The following is a 14553-nucleotide window of genomic DNA, read 5'->3' as shown; positions in this document are numbered from 1 at the left end:
GCCAATCTTAACATTGTTGGGCAACTGGCCAAATGAACAGCCTGGCTGACAGGTAGGATGGTTCACTAGCAGCAAGAGGCTGCAGTTGGGGACCCTTGGGGACATTCCTTGGCAATTGGTTGTGTGTGGTGGGGTGGGGGGGGGGGGGGGGGTGTTGGTGGTGTGGGTGGTAGAGGCCTGTGATGGGGAGGGGAGGCTTTCTTGAGGGACCTGTGGTGAAAACTTCTGCTCTTCCTGGCCTGCAAGAAGTGCTGAAAGAGGCACTTACATTGGAGAGGCTGAAGTTCCCACCTCTGTTTCACTACCCTGGGTAACCCGCACAACAGCCATGAATTTCAAATGAGGCTCTCAATTGCACTGTGGGAGACGATTTCAATATTCTAATTAAATCCCCTGCCCCCTCCCCCGTTCCATGTCAGGATGCTTAGAGACCCAATATCCACTGCTGTACAAAAGGTGGCAAATGAGTGAGAGTGTAGTGGGTTGGGGTCACATATTTCATTTTCTAACTTTACTATTCTGATCCTCTGTCTTGTGGGGAGGTTAATGTTCAGGCCAAACTGTCTACTGTTGAAAACTGGCCCACATGCATGGATCAATTGCTCATATTCTAGTTTATATAAAAATGTAAGCCTCTGTTATGTTTCAGATGGCCACAGGTAGGATAAGAAATACCATTATCGGTAACTGTATTCCCGAGGAATGCAAAAAAGTGCTAGAGTCACTGCCAACCACCCACTGTTGGGAAAAGAACTTTGAGGAAAGAGCTTTTATCTAGTCTCCACCCTGTTGGTTCAGACCAAATGTGGAATTGTAAAAGCCCTCCGTCCCACAACATCTCCACTCAGTTCCAATCTCTGTGGGGCATGCAAAGCAACTCCAATATCCTGAATGAAATTAGCACTGTGATATTGGGTTGGATTTTCTTCCAAAAATTTGTGATCTGGGTACATTGTTCAGAGGAAAATGGGGCAAGTCACGGCCCTTAAAACGAACCACCCGTTTATTCCTCTCTTCTGCCTCTGCGCCCTCCCCTCACTGCCATCGAAGTTAGCTGCCCACTCCACCAAATGTAAATGATTGTGAGAGTGGCAGAGCTTGGGGCTCCAGCCAATTTTCTTTTGCTTTTGCTTTAGCCTGCCAATGGAGAGGAAGGCTCCAAAAAGAAGGTGTTGGGATATTTTGAAAGCAGGAGACAGGAAGACTGGCTGAAAGGTAGAGGATGGTCACCTCACCCAAACCTTCCAAATGCTTGTTTGACTGCTGAGTTCATTCAGAGTTCATTCAAAATGTGTTTCAGGATCATTTTTTCCCTTTATTTAGGAGCTTGTGCGCCTTTAAAATGACTTCTTCTCATTTTGGGGACCATGGTGGCTTTTTGCTCCCTGGCAGTGGTGCTCTGGAGAGCAGAGACCCACCTTGCATATGTAGCTGACCCACCAATGGGAGTAGTTCAGGATACAGCAGGGTCAGTCTGGCCGAAGTCCTGCTGTCCTGATCCATTTTCAGTGGTGATAACATCCATCAACAATTAAAATAGGCATTTCTATTACAATTTACATTTTTTAATAAGTAATACCTCTGCTTATCAGGTTTTCGCCTCCCTCATGTTCCAATATGCCTTTCTCATTTTTTTTTTCTTAGCTTAACTTTTACCTTATACATATCTAATGCATGCTAGGGTAGGGTGGGGTGCCAAAGAAATGAGGTTTGATGTACTGAATTGAACTTTTCTTATCATTGAGTTTTCTTGTGTTCGTATTTTGTATGCTTTCCTTGCTCTGTCAGACCTCTCCCATCTATTTTGGAGGCTGGAGCCATATTGAAAGAAATTTGCACCTGACCTGCTGACTCTATAGCCAACCAACTCTGTTTGATTCAGTTTTGCTGCATGTTAACCTAAAGCTTTAATGTAGAATTGGTCATCAAGTCTCACCAACAGCCCAACAAGTCATAGAGAGATACAGCACTGAAACAGGCCCTTCGGCCCACCGAGTCTGTGCCGACCAACAACCACCCATTTATACTAATCCTACATTAATCCCATATTTCCTACCACATCCCCACCATTCTCCTACCACCTACCTACACTAGGGGCAATTTACAATGGCCAATTTACCTATCAACCTGCAAGTCTTTGGCTGTGGGAGGAAACCGGAGCACCCGGCGGAAACCCACGCAGTCACAGGGAGAACTTGCAAACTCAGCACAGGCAGTACCCAGAATTGAACCTGGGTCGCTGGAGCTGTGAGGCTGCGGTGCTAACCACTGCGTCACTGTGCCACCCACAGTGCAGTAAGAATTAATTCCAGAAAGCTTACACTGAAAATAGCATCCACAAAGGAAACTTTGTTCGATGCCATCATCTTTAGTAAAGCTGCTCATGGATCAAAGTTACTTTTATCCTGCTTCAATAGGGGGTTTAATCTGTAATTATTGGAGGGAAATTTTAATAGCAAAAACAGTAAACGCTGTTTCCCGCTATAACCTGAACATTGAGTTTCAACGTTTAGCCAAGATTGTACGTGGAACATAGTACCTCGCTTATCAAAAATGCAACGGTATTTACTTTGCTTCTATAAGGTTCTCAGTGAGCTTGAATCAGCTCGTTCTGAAATAGAGCTCTTAAGAAACCAGCTTTCAAGTGAGAGAACTTCAATAAAAAATCTGGAATCTTTGTTGGCATCTAATCGGGAGAAAAAGTTCCAAAGCCAAATGGTCACTCAAGAGAAAGAGACTGAAATTCAGCTCTTTAAAGATAAGCTTTCCTTAGCTGACAGCAAACTGTAAGTACTGTGTTTAAATGTGCTTTGCACCGACAATCTGCATGTGTAATAGGTGAATCTTTTGACGATAGGAAGTTTTTTTTATTAAGTGAGCCTTCCTGATGTGCTTTTCACCTCATTAATCAGTTTTTGCTCAGTAAAAGAAACAATGGGGACAATGTCAGGCATGGTGGTCCTGATTACGTATGTGGTTGGTGTGAGAACGAGATGCAAGGCTTAGCACTAAACACTGGAAATGTGGGAATTCCCAAAATCTTTGGGGATAAGGAGGCAATCACGCTTGTGCTGTCACTGAAAGAGGTATCCATTTAGCCCCATTCCCCTGCCTTTCTGCGATGTTCTTTCAAATTTTTCTTTTCCAAATATTTCTTTCCCATCTCTCCGAGTAACACAAAAAAACGAATCTCTCTTAATTCTTTTGTTTGTGCCTCTAGTTACCAATTTATAAAAGGACATAGATTTTCCCAATTTATTCTCTCAATGTCCCTTAGAATTTTGAGCACCTTTACAAAATCTCCACTTAGTCTCTTTTGTTCCAATGAAAGGAGCTGAAATTTCTCTAGTAATGAAGTCTTGTGGGGAGACCTTTACCTGAGGGGAAGAATAAATAAGTAGGGTAATGAAAGAGCATGCTTTTGAATAACATCTTACCACATTTCTCAAATACCCTAAAGCACATCATTTACAATGAAGACCCACCAGAGGTGGCGGCACAGTGGTATACAGTAGGGAGGGAGTTGCCCTGGGAATCCTCAACATTGACTCTGGATCCCATGAAATCTCATGGCATCAGATCAAACATGGACAAGGAAACCTCCTGCTGATTACCACCTACCGCCCTCCCTTAGCTGATGAATCAGTACTCCTCCATGTTGAACAGTACTTGGAGGAAGCACTGAAGGTGGCGAGGGCACAGAATGTACTCTGAGTGGGGGACTTCAAAGTCCATCACCAAGAGTGGCTCGGTAGCATCACTACTGACCGAGCTGGCCGAGTCCTAAAGGACATATCTGCTGGACTGTGTATGTGGCAGGTGGTGAGGGAACCAACAAGAGGGGGAAACATACTTGACCTCATCCTCACCACTCTGCCTGCCGCAGACACATCAGTCCATGACAGTATTGGTAGGAGTGACCACCGCACAGTCGTTGTGGAGATGAAGTTCCACCTTCACATTGAGGATACCCTCCATCGTGTTGTGTGGCACTACCACCGTGCTAAATGGGATAGATTTCGAACAGATCTAGCAATACAAAACTGGGCATCATGAGGCACTGTGGGCCATCAGCAGCATCAGAATTGTACTCGAACACAATCTAACCTCATGGCCCGGCATATCCCTCACTCTACCATTACCATCAAGCCAGGAGACCAACCCTGGTTCAATGAAGAGTGCAGGAGGGCATGCCAGGAGCAGCACCAGGCATACCTCAAAATGAGGTGTCAACCTGGTGAAGCTACAACACAGGACTATTTGCGTGTCAAACTGCGTAAGCAGCATGCGATAGACAGAGCTAAGCAATCCCATAACCAACGGATCAGATCTAAGCTCTGCAGTCCTGTCCCATCCAGTCATGTGTGGTGGTGGACAATTAAACAACTAACTGGAGGAGGAGGTGGCTTCACAAATATCCCCATCCTCAATGATGGGGGAGCCCAGCACATCAGTGTGAAAGATAAGGCTGATGCATTTGCAACAATCTTCAGCCAGAAGTGCCGAGTTGATGATCCATCTCGGCCTCCCCCTGAAGTCCCCAGCATTACAGATGCCAGACTTCAGCCAATTCAATTCACTCCGCTTGATATCAAGAAACAACTGAAGGCACTGGATACTGCAAAGGCTATGGGCCCTGACAATATTCTGGCAATAGTACCGAAGACCTGTGCTCCAGAACTTGCCACGCCCCTAGCCAAGCTGTTCCAGTACAGCTACAACACTAGCATCTACCCTGCAATGTGAAAAATTGCCCAGGTATGTCCTGTACAAAAAAAAGCAGGACAAGTCCAACCCGGCCAATTACCGTCCCATCAGCCTACTCTCAATCATCAGTAAAGTGATGGAAGGCGTCATCAACAGTGCCATCAAGCGGCACTTGCTTAGCAATAACCTGCTCAGTGACGCTCAGTTTGGGTTCCACCAGGGCCACTCAGCTCCTGACCTCATTACAGCCTTGGTTCAAATGTGGACAAAAGAGCTGAACTGGTGAGGTGAGAGTGATTGCCCTTGACATCAAGGCAGCATTTGACCGAGTATGGCATCAAGGAGCCCTAGCAAAACTGAGGTCAATGGGAATCAGGGGGAAAACCCTCCACTGGCTGGAGTCATACTTAGTGCAAAGGAAGATGGTTGTGGTTGTCGGATACCAATCATCTGAGCTCCATGGCATCACTGCAGGAGTTCCTCAGGGTAGTGTCCTAGGCCCAACCATCTTCAGCTGCTTCATTAATGACCTTCCTTCAATCATAAGGTCAGAAGTGGGGATGTTCGCTGATGATTGCACAATGTTCAGCACCATTCGTGACTCCTCAGATACTGAAGCAGTCCATGTAGAAATGCGGCAAGACCTGGACAATATCCAGGTTTGGGCTGATAAGTGGCAGGTAACATTCGCACAACACAATTGCCAGGCAATGACCATCTACAAAAAGAGAGAATCTAACCATTTCCCCTTGACATTCAATGGCATTACCATCGCTGAATCCCCCGCTATCAACATCCTAAGTGCTACCATTGACCAGAAACTGAACTGGAGTAGCCATATAAATACCGTGGCTACAAGAGCAGGTCAGAGGCTAGGAATCCTGTGGCGAGTAACTCACCTCGTGACTCCCCAAAGCCTGTCCCCCATCTACAAGGCACAAGTCAGGAGTGTGATGGAATGCTCTCCACTTGCCTGGATGGGTGCAGCTCCAACAACACTCAAGAAGTTCAACACCATCCAGGACAAAGCGGCGCACTTGATTGGCACCCCATCTACAAACATTCACTCCCTCCACCACCGACGCACAGTGGCTGCAGCGTGTACCATCTACAAGATGCACTGCAGCAATGCACCAAGGCTCCTTAGACAGCACCTTCCAATCCCACGACCTCTACCAACTAGAAGGACAAGGGCAGCAAATGCATGGGAACACCACCACCTGCAAGTTCCCCTCCAAGTCACGCACCATCCTGACTTGGAACTGTATCGTCCTTCCTTCACTGTCGCTGGGTTAAAATCCTGGAACTCCCTTCCTAATAGCACTGTGGGCGTACCTACGTCACATGGACAGCAGCGGTTCAAGAAGACAGCTCACCACCACCTTCTCAAGAGCAATTAGGGATGGGCAATAAATGCTGGTCTGGCCAGCGACGCCCACATCCCATGAGTGAATATAAAAAAAAAACAATGAGCTACTTGCAAATGTTATGGAGGCAAATACAGCAACTCCCATTTTGAGTAAGCAATTTGCATTTATTTGGCACATTTAAAACTTTCCAAGGCACTTCACAGGATTTTAATCAGAAAAAGTTGAGACAGAGCCAAAGAATGAGACATTAGGATGGGTGACTAAAAATGTGGTCAAAAAAGTAAATTTTAAGGAGTATTATGGAAGTTTAGGGAGGAACTTCTAGCATTTAGGACCTAGATAGCTGAAGTCAGGACCACCAATGGAGGTGTTATATATTGTTGTATTATTTATATTTGGGACTGTATTCTGGAGTTTTGAAGAATATGGGGAGATCTCATTGAAACTTACAAACTTCTTTCAGGGTGTGACAGGGTGGATGTAATAGGATAGTTCCGCAGGCTGGTGAGTTCTGAACCAGGGGACATAGTCTCAGCATAAAGGGTAAGCCATTTAAAACTGAGATGAGGAATTTCTTCACTCAGATAGTGGTGAATCTTTGGAATTCTCTATCCCGGAGGCTGTGGAAGCTCAATCATTGAGCTTGTTCAAGACAGAAATCGATGGATATCTGGATACTAATGACATCAAGGGATATGGGGATAGCGTGGGAAAGTGGTGTTGAGGTAGATGACCAGCCATGATCTAATAGAATGGCAGAGCAGGCTTGACAGACTGAATGGCCTACTCCTGCTCCTGTGTTGTATAGAGCTAGGATCTAATTAGCTGGTAACTAATTGTAGGCAAGTGTGTTCGGGGTGGGGAGCGGGGGTGGGGGGGGCGCACGTTCACTGTTGCACTGTCGTCCTGTGATGTGTAACACACCACCAGTCTACACCAGTTCTTATCCGGTAGCATGGTGAGCTGTATTAAACACAAAGAGCTTCAGCCTTTACAAATCTAAAGTGTGATTGTTTCTAACATATGGGAACCAAAAGACCTAACAGGAGGGGTGAAAGAAGTAGGAGATGCCCAAGAGACCCAAGTTGCAGCAGAACAGAGGTCATGTAGGGTTGTAGGGTTCGCGCAGGTTGTAGAGACGGGGAGGGCCAAGACCATAGAAAAAGGATTTGAACACGAGGATGTGAATTTTAAAATCTTAAGTGTTGGTGGACCAGTATCGAGCATAGGAGTGATGGGCGAAATGGACTTAGCGCAGGTTAGAATAATGGCAGCAAAGTTTTGGATAAGTTGAAATTTATGGAAGATGGGAGGTAGACCAGGAGACCATTGGAATAGTTGAGTCTGGAAGCAACAAGTGCATGGATGAGGGTTTCAGCAGCATGTGGACTAAGGCTGGGGTGGAGATGGACAATATTACGGAGGTGGAAGAAGTGGCTTTTGTGATGGAAAATATATGGGTTCAGAAGTTCAGCTCAGGGTCACTACTGTTTCTGACTGTGTAGTTCAAGTTTCTTTATGCTTTGTTGGTTGCTGCTCCACAGTAGTTGAACATATTGAGCTTCAAATTCATCTTCATTGTTGGGGGTTTCAACACCATCCATGGATTACCTATGTCACCCTTTCCTTTATCCTGTTACAGTAACTAATACTTGTCAGTCCTTTTAGAATATGAGCTTGACTGCTAGTTTTCTAACTCAGAAATTATTTTTCCCTGTCAATGTCCTTCCTTTCTCTCATGAAAATTGCAACTCTACTTGGGTATGGTTCCATTAGCAAGTGGCATTTCTTCATCTTAGAGCCTGGGCAGTAGGCCATTCAATTTGTCACAACGATCTCAGTCTTCCTTTCTTTAGGACATCCATACAAATGCACTTTCCAGCAGAAGTCATCATCATAACCTTGGTGATTTTTTTTTTGCATCCACCCCCACTACCCAAGGGTATTGATGCCAATTGTGCCAGGAAACTTGCCTAGACTGGATATCAAACATTATTGGTGGGTGTAGCACAGTACCACACCCTAAGGGGAAACTTCAATAAATGATTTCTATCAGTAACTTTACAGATAAATAATAAGAAAATGAATCTTCTGAAATCAGGAAATGCAGATGTGGTTCCCGTTTCTCTCAAATATTCTTCATAGCATTAGTCTTCTCATCTGTGGAGACGTTTGTTTATTCATACATTAAAAAAAAAATCAGGATGCCATTGATCACCACAGAGGTCAGAGCACAAGGCAAGATTGTTGCAAAATTTGTAACCAGTGCATCAGGCTTCTGAGTGACACATCTGCCATCAGTGTCGCCTTCCTTCTGTAACTGAAGTAAATGGGACTTAATTTTCCTGAGACATTCCACTGAGTTTGTGGCATTCTCAGTGGTATATTTATCTTTCTGGACCAATGTAATTTTACCTGATTGCAATTCCAGAGACAAAGAGCAGGTACCACTAAATATTTCAGGACCTCTGACAGCCACTAATGATGGACAGCTTCCAAGCCATCAGTCCAGCAAGCAGGCAACTTGTAGAGCATATCACTGTATCTTACTAGCACTGATGAGCACACCTATACAAATCTATTGATTAACTTAAAATTGTAGTGATGTAACAACTTGACTGACATAGACATACATCAATTATTTATTTGAATAACAGATTTTGTTGTCATTAAAAGTGCTTTCCAGTAACTCAGTCGATGCAGACAATGTTTTTATTGGTGTTGCACAGTAGGAAGAAACTGGCCTACTTACAATTCGATTACTCATTCCCTGTTTTTTCTACAGCTGGGATTCTGACTTGGCTTATTGTGTATTTAATATTGTGTTTGACAGGGCATCTCAATCCCGTGAAATTTCTCAGCTGAGGAGCAAGGCAGCAATGCTTGAAACAGAGTTAGATATGGCGAAGCGTCAGTTAGGTACTGAGCGATTTGAAAGGCAAGTGTATGTTACATTTCTTTCCCACTCTTAGAATGTTTTCTATCTTACTTCTTTCTGCTGGTGTTATATTTACTTGACATGTGCATTAAACAATGCTACATTGCTCATGCCAACTAGATTACACTCCATGCACATAGTAAATGCTGCAGTTTAGTTTAGTTTAGAGATACAGCACTGAAACAGGCCCTTCAGCCCACCGAGTCTGTGCCGACCATCAACCACCCATTTATACTAATCCTACACTAATTCCATATTCCTACCACATCCCCACCTGTCCCTATATTTCCCTACCTATAGTAGGGGCAATTTATAATGGCCAATTTACCTATCAACCTGCAAGTCTTTTGGTCATGTGGGAGGAAACCGGAGCACCCGGAGGAAACCCACGCAGACACAGGGAGAACTTGCAAACTTAATAAATGGGCACCCCCAACCATCACCTTAAAATTAACTCCCTCCACTGCAGTGACAGCAGTGTGTACCATCTACAAGATGCACTACAACAACTCACCAAGGGTCCTTCGACTGCACCTTCCAAGTCTGCAATCTTCTGCCACCTAGAAAGACAAGGGCATTAGACTGCAGTAACATCACCATCTGCAAGTTCCCCTCCAAGTTGCACAGCATCTTGACTTGGAACTATGTTGTTGCTCCTGCATTGTCGCTGGGTCAAATTCTTGGAACTCCTTCCCTAACAGCACTGTTACCTACACCATGTGGACTGCAGTAGTTCAAGAAGGTGGTTTACCACCACCTTCTCGAGGGCATTTAGGGATGGGAAATAAATGCTGGCCTTGCCACGAATGAAAAAAAAACTTGCAGCACTATTGCTTGTAGCAGGTATGTGCATAGAGTTATGGTTTTCTGAGATAAGAAGCTAGAGCTGGATCAAAATCCTGGAACTCCCTTCCTAACAGCACTGTTGGTGTACCTATACTCCAAGGACTGCAGCGGTTCAAGAAGGCAGTTCACCACCACCTTCTCAAGGGGAATTAGGGATGGGCAATAAATGCTGGCATAGCCAGCGACACTCGCATCCCACGAACAAATAAAAACAATTCAATCTCTTTCACTCAAAGATAAATTGAATGTACTTACTAGCACATGGATGTGATTGGGGTGGTGAAGACCTTAATTAAATACAGTTGTGGTTTAACACAGAGGGTGGGGTTTTCTGCTTATCCTCTCGCCAGCCCATGACTCCCCCATTCATTTTAATGGACAGGAAGATTGCAGGCTAGCACTAGAACGGCAACGCTAAATCTATGTGGAAAGGATGAACAGGCTAGATGTTTTTTCTCTTGAAAAGAGAAGGCTGAGAGGTAACCTAATAGAGGTCTTGAAAACGATGAAAGGTTTTGATAAAGTGGACACTGAGCTAGTGTTTCTGATTGTGGGGAAGAACAAACGTAGAGGCTATCAACATAAGATAGTCACCAAGAAATCAAATAGGGAATTCAGAAGAAATTTCTCTACCCAGAGAGTGGTGAGAATGTGGAACTCACTACCACAGGAGTGGTTGAGGCAAATAGTATAGATGCATTTCAAGGGAGGCTAAATAAGCACATGAAGTAGGGAACAGAGGAATATGCTGATAGCTGGATGCAGAAGACTGGGAGGAGGCTGGATGACCTGTTTCTGTGCTATGTAATTTTATGTAAATCCTCCTGGGGGTGCTATGTTCTAAGGTGTTTGTACCAACCTGAGCAGTTCACTGACTCCACAATGGAATATTGCTTTGTGGCTTCCAGTTAATTTGGTAATGGGAATATAGCAAATTGAAGTATGATTTAACTACTCCAAATTAAGATTCTTGTGCTGAATGTACACTATTATAGACCTAAATCCGATGTGAAATGATAGGGTAACCGAAGCATTAGTTTTGTGCTTTTGTTTGCTAATTAAAAGCACTTCAAATGTACTTTTACAGAGAATGTGCTGTGCAGGAACTTCGTCGACACGGCCCCTCTTACCGTACTACATCACCACCTCAACCTTCTTTAAGCCCAGTTTCACATTCACCAGATCGTTCCAGCCGTCGCTCTCCTGATTGTACCCTAAACAGATCACTGAACAGGTATTTTTGGCATGTACATTCATTCATGTTCCTTAAGTATGTAGCTTAATCAGGCTAACAATGTTCAGGAATCCAAAAATAGTTTCCATCTGATCTACTTTGATGTACAGCAAATGATCATAGACTTCAGTAAAGTGACTAGAAGAATTCATTGACTCATCAGGATATAGTAAGAAAGTAATTTCCTGAGAGGAGTGGGCTATTAGTCCATTTAGCCAAAGCATTCCAAATCTCCTATCTGGTTCCATATACTTGTACACTGGTTTTAAATTTGGTGCCAGTTTCTTGCATACTGTGGGCAGGGTTTGCATACTGTTGCAGCATGTGCTTGGTGCCTAGTATTTACAAAAACATTTTTATGGAGACATTCTTTTGTGCTGTTTTTGAACTTACTTTAGGGTTGTACTACTGGACCACAGGATTAGAAAGAGGGTTGGGCTGTATACAGAATATTGAAATTGGGTAGTATCTTGTAGGGTCCTCCAAATACCAATCAGATCCATTCTGTTGCTTTCAAAGTGATTGTTATTATGGCACAGAAGGAGGCATTCGGGCCATCGAGTTGGTTTGTGATACTTTGTCACTGTTATATTATGCCAATTGGAAATTAAAATATTTCTGGCTTTTAACTTTTTCAATTCCCTCACTTCACTTTCCATAATCTTCCTGATTAACTGCATCTTGCACCTGACATTTGTCATAAGCCTCCTTTTTCTGTTTTATTTTAATTTTTATTTCCTTTGTTACCCAGGGCGCATTAGCTTTGGATGCTCTACCTTTTCCCTTCAAAGGAATATGTTACAGTTGTATAAGACTTTGGTTCGGCCACATTTGGAATACTGCGTGCAGTTCTGGTCGCCACATTACCAAAAGGATGTAGATGCTTTGGAGAGGGTGCAGAGGAGGTTCACCAGGATGTTGCCTGGTATGGAGGGCGCTAGCTATGAAGAGAGGTTGAGCAGATTAGGATTATTTTCATTAGAAATACGGAGGTTGAGGGGGGACCTGATTGAGGTGTACAAAATCATGAGAGGTATAGACAGGGTGGATAGCAAGAAGCTTTTTCCCAGAGTGGGGGATTCAATTACTAGGGTTCACGAGTTCAAAGTGAGAGGGGAAAAGTTTAGGGGGGATATGCGTGGAAAGTTCTTTACGCAGAGGGTGGTGGGTGCCTGGAACGCGTTGCCAGCGGAGGTGGTAGACGCGGGCACGATAGCGTCTTTTAAGATGTATCTTGACAGATACATGAATGGGCAGGAAGCAAAGAGATACAGACCCTTAGAAAATAGGCGACATGTTTAGATAGAGGATCTGGATCGCCGCAGGCTTGGAGGGCCGAAGGGCCTGTTCCTGTGCTGTAATTTTCTTTGTTCTTGTTCTGTTCTACCTCAATCAGAGGGGTGTGGAAGGGGTAGCCCTTGTTGCTGAACAAACATCCTGTTGTCTGTCTTGGAGGCTTGAAAACAGTAGTGCAGCCGAAGGATGAAAGCATTGTGGGTGCTGCCAGGATAGCGAGCATTCACCAAGATGAACTTCTTAGTGTGGTCACACATCAACTGCACATTAAGTGGTAGCCCTGTGGTTGTGTTATCACTCCCCAAGCCACGGGGGGCCCGCAGAGCCACATGCGTCCAATCGATGGTGTTCTGCACCATCGGGAAGTCCGCTATCCTGGCGAACCCGCATACCCTCATACCCTCTCATCCTGGTCTCTCCCTCAGGGAGAAGAGATGAAGTCCCCGCTTCTCCTATAGAGCACCTGTGTCATCTCCTCCCACTTATGTGGATGGAAACCTGAGACGTTGTTAATTTTGTCAGCTGCCACCTGGAAGGAACAAGTTGCAAAGAAAGAAAAGACGTTGATCTTCACTGGCACTGGGATGGCCATTCTCACCCTGGTTTGAGGCTGCAGCTCTTCATGAAGGAGCTGATACAACTCCGTCACTACCTCCTTAGTAAATTAAAGCCTCGAGATACTCTCCTGGATAATTCCAAGGTAGAAGAGGTGCTCCCAGTGACCCCCTTGGAATATGGCCTTCTAAGGAGAGCCCTCCTCCTTCTTCCTCATCAGAGGTTTCCTTCTCTGTCTCCACCTTTGCTTGTCCTTCTTATGCTGCAGAGCAAGTGGCACTGCAACCACTGTCCCCTTACTTATCGAAGGCTATGTAATTCTCTCAGCCTTTCTGTGGTCAGTAGAAACCTTCACTCTCATCTAGTAACTCATCACAGCGCTTCCACCAACTTGGCTTGAGCATAAGTAAATCAAAAGCACCTCAGCTGAAACTTGTTGAGTGACTATTTAAATAGCCCCAGAACAGGGTCCATCTCGTCGTTTCAGGTGCAATTTAAAGCAGGCAAATTCATTGGTCAATTTGTGTATTTGTGCATTGCATTAGCCCGTTCATGTCTGACATCATGATCTCACCTCTTCAGCCTCTTCAGGTGCACGCAGGGGATGCGCCTCAGGTGCCTGACACAATGTGGGAAATGGCCAGTAGTGTTTCCCGTGCCATTAACAAAAAAGTATCTCTGCATAGCTACTACATGATTGAATTTTGTGCCCATAAAGTCTAAGCGGGTTTGCTAGGGAAAAGGTTGGGCCTAGTAAGAGAAATTTTCATGTAGAGCAGAGGACATGGAAAAAATATTAAATGAGTGCTTTGCATCTGTCTTCACAAAGGAAACAGATGATGTGAAAGTTAACTAGAGGAGGAGAGGAAGTTATGGACAGGACAATAATAGATAGCAAAGACGTACTAAAAGGATTATCATCACTGAAAGTTGGTAAGCCACCTGGTCCAATGGAATGCATCCTAGGTTGTTGGAAGAAGCATTGGTCACAATCTTTCAATCCTCACTGGTTATAGGAGTAGTGCAAGAGGATTGGAGGGTTGCTAATATTATGCCACTATTCAAGATAGGGGAGAAGAATAAACCAGGAACCTACAGGTCAGTCAGCCTAACATCAGTGGTGAGAAGTTATTGGAAACCATTATCAGGGCCAAAGTAAACTTTCATTTGGAAAGGAATGGGTTAATCAAGGCAAGCCAGCATGGATTTGTTAAGGGTAAATTATGTCTAACATGATTGAATTCTTTGATGAAATAATAGAAAAGGTTGATCAAGGGCGGCACAGTGGCGCAGTGGTTAGCACCGCAGCCTCACAGCTCCAGCGACCCAGGTTCAATTCTAGGTACTGCCTGTGTGGAGTTTGCAAGTTCTCCCTGTGTCTGCGTGGGTTTCCTCCGGGTGCTCCGGTTTCCTCCCACATGCCAAAGACTTGCAGGTTGATAGGTAAATTGGCCATTAGAAATTGCCCCTAGTATAGGTAGGTGGTAGGGAAATATAGGGACAGGTGGGGATGTTTGGTAGGAATATGGGATTAGTGTAGGATTAGAATAAATGGGTGGTTGATGGTCGGCACAGACTCGGTGGGCCGAAGGGCCTGTTTCAGTGCT

At 44.5% G+C, this 14553-nt stretch overlaps 1 protein-coding gene across 10 annotated transcripts in view; it reads left to right on the top strand.

Annotated features, from left to right (window-relative positions):
* Nucleotides 1-14553, top strand: part of LOC137371194 (testis-specific gene 10 protein-like) — a 145455-nt gene that overhangs the window by 119908 nt on the left and 10994 nt on the right. For 8 of the 10 annotated variants that reach the window (XM_068033344.1, XM_068033346.1, XM_068033345.1 and 5 more), the window contains 3 exons: nt 2584-2786; nt 8911-9021; nt 10949-11095. In XM_068033344.1, coding sequence (XP_067889445.1) covers nt 2584-2786; nt 8911-9021; nt 10949-11095 — 461 coding nt within the window. The remainder of the gene's footprint in view (nt 1-2583; nt 2787-8910; nt 9022-10948; nt 11096-14553) is intronic. The other 2 variants (XM_068033342.1, XM_068033351.1) reach the window with 1 other exon arrangement.

Source organism: Heterodontus francisci, chromosome 6 (genome assembly GCF_036365525.1).
Source record: "Heterodontus francisci isolate sHetFra1 chromosome 6, sHetFra1.hap1, whole genome shotgun sequence".
Classification (NCBI taxonomy): Eukaryota; Metazoa; Chordata; class Chondrichthyes; order Heterodontiformes; family Heterodontidae; genus Heterodontus; species Heterodontus francisci.
The sequence above is the reverse complement of the archived record's forward strand: the minus strand, read 5'-3'. Positions and strand labels throughout refer to the sequence as shown.